Source organism: Artibeus jamaicensis, unplaced genomic scaffold (assembly GCF_021234435.1).
Source record: "Artibeus jamaicensis isolate MK-2021 breed Jamaican fruit bat unplaced genomic scaffold, CSHL_Jam_final contig_685, whole genome shotgun sequence".
Classification (NCBI taxonomy): Eukaryota; Metazoa; Chordata; class Mammalia; order Chiroptera; family Phyllostomidae; genus Artibeus; species Artibeus jamaicensis.
In genome coordinates, this window is record NW_026521924.1 from 36,454,221 (window position 1) to 36,460,532 (window position 6,312).

General features: G+C 67.3%; 1 protein-coding gene across 2 annotated transcripts; it reads left to right on the forward strand.

Annotated features, from left to right (window-relative positions):
- Positions 1-406: 406 nt before the first annotated feature.
- CUNH20orf204 (chromosome unknown C20orf204 homolog) lies at positions 407-3,131 on the forward strand. 2 transcript variants are annotated; one of them, XM_053671033.1, is made up of 5 exons: positions 407-654; positions 782-932; positions 2,126-2,404; positions 2,491-2,646; positions 2,801-3,131. In XM_053671033.1, exons 2-5 carry the CDS (start codon positions 930-932, stop codon positions 2,939-2,941), a joined length of 579 nt encoding a protein of 192 aa, XP_053527008.1. In that variant the 5' UTR covers positions 407-654; positions 782-929; the 3' UTR covers positions 2,942-3,131. The 2 variants fall into 2 exon arrangements, with proteins under 2 accessions (XP_053527008.1, XP_053527007.1); XM_053671032.1 differs by lacking the exons at positions 407-654; positions 782-932 and having other exon boundaries at positions 943-2,404.
- Positions 3,132-6,312: the final 3,181 nt, after the last annotated feature.

Sequence of the window (6,312 nt, forward strand, 5' to 3'; positions counted from 1 at the left end):
CCGGGACCGAGGGCGAGCTGAGCCTCCGGGAGCCCGAGCACCAGGGCCCAGCGAGGGGCAGTGACGGGCAGTGGTCGGCCTTCTGTGCCCCAAGGCGGTGCTGCTGGTCCCGGCACCTCCTCTGGCTCTGATGGCAGCGGAGGCTTCCTGCAAGGCCCGTGGAAAGTTCAGGCCTTTGGGATGATCTGTCCACTGCGAACGTCTGGGGTAGTGTCTGTCCCAGGGACAAGGCCCCACTGGTGTTCGCATCCACTTCAGGGCGAGGGGTCTGGAGGCTGCCCCTGTTCTGTTGGCGGGGTGGGGCCGCGGTTGAGTGCCCGGCCAGCGGGAAGTCCCACGCCCGGGACCTGCCGAGGCAGGAGCCCAGGAAGTCAGCGCGGGGGCTCAGCTGGCCTGGTGGGGGTAGTTAAGTGTCTTCCCTGGCTGTGGCCGGGTTCTGGTGGGAGACAGCACCCCTCCGGGAGGAAGACCCTGGTGGAGGGGGGCAGACAGGCCCCTCTTCCTTGGCTCCCCGCCCCCACCTGGATGTACAGCCCTCTGCCCACGGGCTCCCCACCCCGTCCCGGACGGCGCAGGGCACACGTTCCAGGGCCAGTGGCTCAGTCCCGACCCACTGGATGGAAGGCCCAGCCAGCTGCCTGGGTCCAGGGTCAGGTTAGTTGAAGAAGCGATTGGATAGGGTGGGGAGAGGGAGGGGGCAGGCCGGGATCAGGGGCCTCCCTCCTCGCTCCCGCCTTCGCTGGAGGAGCCAACTTCAAAAGCCTCGTCCGCCCGCTGCCAGCTGCCCGCTGCAGCCCGTCCAGGGAAGCCCTTGCTGGTGTTGGCTGGACCTGGAGCCGGACCTGGTGGGGCTGCTGTACCTGAGGACCCCAGGGCCATGGTGGAAGGCCATCGGCGGGCGTGAGGGAGGGCCTGACCCTGAGGGGCCCATGGTGAGCAGCTCGGGCCCAGGGGCGGGGGGCCGGGGGTGGGAGGCAGCTCGGCCGGGAAGGGCTGCTCGTCCTGCTGTGCCCCACCGGCCGGCGACGGCTGGCGGGAAATCCCCCGGGGTTCAGTCCCTGGGCTGGCCCTGGGTGCTCTGGCCCCGGGTGCCGGGCCTGGCCTTCCCGGCAGTGTTGGGGGCAGGGAGTGTACTGGGTTGCCCTGTGTGTGTGTTGTGGGGGTGGGACAGACGGCCTTCTGAGGGCACCTGGATGTCCCTCTGGTACCAGCTGCCTCGTCCCTGCGTCCTCTGCCCCGCAGCAGTCAGAGGCGCGACCCTGGGTGGGCTATCATGGCCACGTGTCTGGGGGCTGAGGAGAGCCACCATGAGCAACCTCTGCTCTCCCGGCTGCCGGGGCCTCACACCCAAGCTCTGCAGACTCCTGGCCCTGGCTCCGGCTGGGTGCTGCTCCTCAGGCCCCTCCACCAGGGCTGGGAAGCCGAGTCGAGTCCTGGTCTCGCTCGGTTCACATGACTGATTTCCAGCCGCTGTCAGACTCCATCAGGGGCTGTGGGTGGGTTTGGGGGCTGGAACCCGGAGGCCAGCCTTTGTCTCTCCCTGATGTTTGGGCTTTGCGGGGTGAGTGGGCTTCTACCCCTGAGAGCTGGTCCTCTGCATTTGGGCGGGTGGGGGAGGCCTTTACCAGAACGTCTGGGGACCTGGTGTGGCCCCTCCCTCGCCTCTGGGGGTTTCCCCAAACCTTCCCCTTCCAGGAGGGTGTGGCCTTGAGCTCTAAACCCTCACCCCTGTCCTGGTTGGGTTGGGGTGCAGGGAACCCCACTTCCCAGCACAGGAGCTGGTTGTAGTCGAGCTGTAAGTGGGGGCGCTTCTGTCCAAGGCTCCTGGTGTGGGCACCCAGCTCTGGGAGGAGAGGGGTCCACCTGGCGGGGGGACGCCAGCCCTGCCCTCCACCATCACCCCCACACCGGCCCCTCACCCCATCTCGCTGTGCTCTGCGGGAGCCCTGGGGGTGCAGGACCCTTGTGTCTCACACATCGGGCGCCTGTTCTGCCCGACCTGTGCCCCACCCCCTGTGGGCTGTCTGCATTGCACTTCAGCTCAGTCCCCAGGTGGTGGGGAGCAAAGCTGATGGTCTGCGAGGCTGCTGGAGGGGGCCCCTGCCCTGACCTAGTGGCCTTCCAGGTGCCCCCTAAGCCAGCGCTCTGGGCGCTCCTGCTGGCACTGCTGGGACTGGCGTCTGCCCCCGCGCAGTTGCGCACCTGCAGCGTCCCCGACGTGCTGCGCCACTACCAGGCCGTCATCTTCAAGGACCTGCAGGCCGCCCTGCGGCAGGTGGGGCTGGGGTACGAAGGGAGCGGGCCGGGCTCCGGGCATCTCCGCTTCATTCAGAAAAACCAGACCGGAGCTGCCGCGTCTGTGGGACGGCAGGGTCGGTCGGGACCCTTCTGCAGTGCCCAGAAGGTAGGGGTGATGCCCCACCCGCGCCCTGCAGCCTCCACGCTGGGCTTGGCGCCCAACCCCATTCCCCCCTCCCTGCCTCCCCGCAGGAGCACAGCATTATCGCCTCCATCGCCTCCCTGGGCCGGACCCTGCGCGGAGCCGCGGCTGGTGGCCGTCGCCGCGGGGCCCTGGAGAAGGCCGCCTGGACCGTGGCCCTGCGCACTGAGGCGGTGATGCGGCGTCACTGCCGGGCGCTGCGCCAGGTGTGCCTCCCATCCCGAGTGTGTGCAGGGCCGCAGCTGGGCCCTCTGCCCACGGTGTTGGGGTTCACATCGGGCCCACTGGCCAGTCCGCCATGCCCTTCCCCGGGGGCGGGGGCGGGGGCAGGCACGCTCGCTGACCAACCCTTCCCCACAGCGTATCTGGCGGCCCCAAATGCGCCTGGAACAGCGGCGTCGCGGCAGCAGGAGGCGGCTCCTTCTGCGAGCTCTGGACGCCGTCGCCACCTGCTGGGAGAAGCTCTTCGCGCTGCGCGCCTGGGCCCACGCGGGCTCCTAGCTGGTGCTGCGCTGGGCCTGGGAAGGAGCCTCATAGGTTGGTGGCGACTGAGGGCTCCCCCTGCTGACCGCTGGGTCCCGCCTGCCCGGGTCTGGTTCTGGCGCAGGATGGCTCAAGAAACCCGGACTTGAGAGACGTGAGCCCTGCCCAGACCAGGCTCCCCTCCACGCAGGAGGCCTTAATAAACAGCTGGTGCTGCGGCCGAGTCTTGCTTCCTTCACCCGCTGGCTCTAGGGGGCTGCCCGAGGCTCTGCTTCTCAGTTGGTCGTGGGCACTGGGGGCTCCGCCTGTTGGCGAGCCTGGGGGTGTGGCTACACTTTGGTCTCCTCCTGGATGAGGGCAGCGCTGCCAGGCTTGGGCAGCAGGGGGCGCTTGGGACGCTTAACTCCAGTCCAGTCGAGGCTTAGGGCCGGCGTGGAGCAGGACTCCTGCAGGGCCCTGGGACGGTGCTTGTCCATCCTGCTCCACTCTGAGGGGGGGGGGGGGGTGGAAATGGCCGGGGGTGGGGGGAAGGTTGAGCTTTTTGAATTGAGAGCAAAACAGCCGGATAAAGGAAACGGGCTTGAAGGGAAGCCAGAGCCGCTGGCTCTAGCTGCAAAGCAGGCCAGGCCATTTCCTGTGGCCCTGGTCCCGTCCATGGGACTGATGGGCTGGCCCTGGACCCTACGTTTGCTTGGCAGAGTGGGGTAACGACCCCTGAGCTCCCCCACTCGTGGCTGCACAGGCCTGGGTTGGGGCCCCTCTGAGTCCAGCCTGCAGCCGTGTGGGAAAGTGGGAAAGGTAGAGCACCGGCTGAGCCTGGTGGACACAGCACCTAGAGTCACACTCCTTCCAGACAGGTGACACACCCAGAAGTCCCTAAGGCAGGCCTGGTCCCGGGCCCGGCAGAGCAGAGGTGGGGTTCCCGCTGCTGCGGTCGGCCTGACAAAACCAGGCCCCAGGAGTGGATGCCAGCCAGCTCCTATCGTCCACGCGGTAGCCCATGTGGTCTCTGCAGCAGCAGCTGTGCCCTTGCTTTCTGGACGAGGGAACTGAGCCCCCAGGAGGTCACAGGTCTTGCCCCGGGTCACGTGTCAGGGATTGTTAGAGCTGGGGCAGGACCCTGGCGGCAAGCGTGGCTCTCCCTGTGGCCGTGGGCAGCATGGGGGCCACACTCCGACTGCAAAGGTGATGCCGGCACGTGGGCTGGGGAGGGGCTCCAGCTGGGGCAGGAGCGTGCGCGTGGGAGTGGGAGCCATGTGGCCCAAGGGTCTGCGCTGCGGTGGAGGGCTGCCAGAATTGCCCAGCGCTGGGTGTGGGCAGCTGTGGGGGGCCGTGTGGTGAGGCTCAAGGAGAGCCCGGGATGCAAAGTGGCAGAGGGAGGCCCAGGCAGCCCCAGCACCCCGGCCTAAACCCCTGGGTATGTGCTCTTGAACTAGGGGAACCGTGGCAGAGGAGAGCCGATCTGTGACGGATGGAGCAGGTGGCCTTGGGGTGGGGCTCAGTGACCGAGCAGGGGACACACCCACTTTGCTTGGAGCCCCAGGGTTGGGGCAGCAGAGCTGGGGCCTGCAGGTCAGTGAGAGAGTCTAGGGGTCAGTGTGGGGCCAGGAGGAGGGCAGGCCCTTGGCAGAGGCCCCCACCCTGCCTGCTTTCTCCAGCAGCTGTCCCAGCCCCAGGGCCCATGGGGGAGCAAGGCCTGGGGTGGTCCTGGTGCTGCCCACCCAGGGTGCTTCCTTCCTGCTGCCCAGAGCTGTTAGGGTGGGTGGGCGGGGGAGGTGAGTCAGCCACAGGCCATCCCTGCCTGCTCCCCACCCCCAACTTTGCTCCTAAGTAGTTCTTAGTGCAATGCCTTCACCCTCTTCCCGTCCTGCCCTTTCTCGGCACCCCCCCCCCCACATGCCAACCCCCAACAATGGGCTGGCCTTGTGAGTACAGGGGCCCCAGACCCCAGCCCCCACCTCTGACGCCATCTGTGTTTGTTCCTAGGGCTGCTGTCAAAAATGACCACAAAGTAGGGAGCTGGATATGGTAGAGGGTTTATTTTCCCGTGATTCACCTGGCCTGAAACTCGGGTGTCTGAGGGCCCTGCTCATCCTCGGCCGGAGAGCCGCTTCCTGCGGCTCTGGGTGGCCCGGTCCTGCGCCGTGGCTGCGGCTCGTCAGTCTGTCTCCTCGCCACCGCACGGGTCCTTCCCACTGACTCACTGCCCCCTGAGCAGTCCAGGGTCTCCTCACCTCACGATCCTCTGCTGTGGGTCCTTGTCCCAAATAGGGTCCCACTTGGGCTCTGGGAGTGGCCTTTATCTTTTGGGGGGCAGAGTGGGCTTTGGCTTCTGGGACAACATTCACTTGTGAAGGGGCATTTCCCATCCAGATCAGGCCCCGGGGCAGGTGCAGAGCCGCACCCCCTGCGGAGGCAGACCGCAGGGGCAGGGGGTTCCCTCTCAGACCCCGAGGTGCTTCTGCTTCTGCACCGGCCCCTCTGAGGCTGGGTCATGGTGGCTCACGAGCGCTCAGAAAACCTGCACGGGCTGGAGCTGACCAGAGCTGGTGGAGATCGGAGACGCAGCCACAGGAAGGCCCTCAGGCAGCAGAGCCCCCGAGGGCAGAGCACCTGTGGCCTGACTTGGTGAACTCGAGCATCAGCCAGGCTGCTGGGCACCACCCCCGCTGCGGAGGCCCTGGGCGTGGGGCCGGAGCCTGGCGCTTGACATGTGAAGGGCTCCTCAGGCTCCCATGTGGTGGGGCTGGGCTGCACCAGCGTGGGGCATCCTGCCCCTCATGCCTGCCCTCCCAGCTGCTTTCAGGGAGGTGGGGCCGGAACCCAGGGGAGGGGGGTGGTGCCGGGTGGCAGATGGGACTGCAGGGCACTAGCTGGGTTGTGCAACCTCCCCAAGCAGGGAGCTAGACCCCACCATGTGCAGCGTGGAAAGGAGGGGCCCAGGCTGACTTTGAAGGGTTGCTGGTCCCACAGCCTCCCCAGACTGGGGGCCTTTGAAAGAACATCTGGAACATGGGCCTGGATCCGAAAAACCAAAAACTTAATCCCGACTTTCCCACTGTGTGTTCCCCACGCCTGTCGTTGCCCCTTCCCAGGCTGCCAACCAGGGGTGAGGCACACACCCTGCCTGGGGGCCGAGGCGGGGCTCCAGCAGCACCATCTTCCTCAGCCCGAACCCCAGTAGCCACCAACCAGCAGGCAAGGGGAGGAGGAGGGGGGAGAGGTGGGGGGTGGCCAGCCCGGCCCTTGGAGATGCAGCTCCGGGTCTGAGGGTCTGGGGGGCAGGACGTGAGTCAGGCAGCCCCACGCCTGGCGCTGCCTGCGGAGAAGGCTGGGCAGTGCCCGGGCTGGGGCCCTGCAGGAAACACCTGCACCTGGACCCGAAGGGG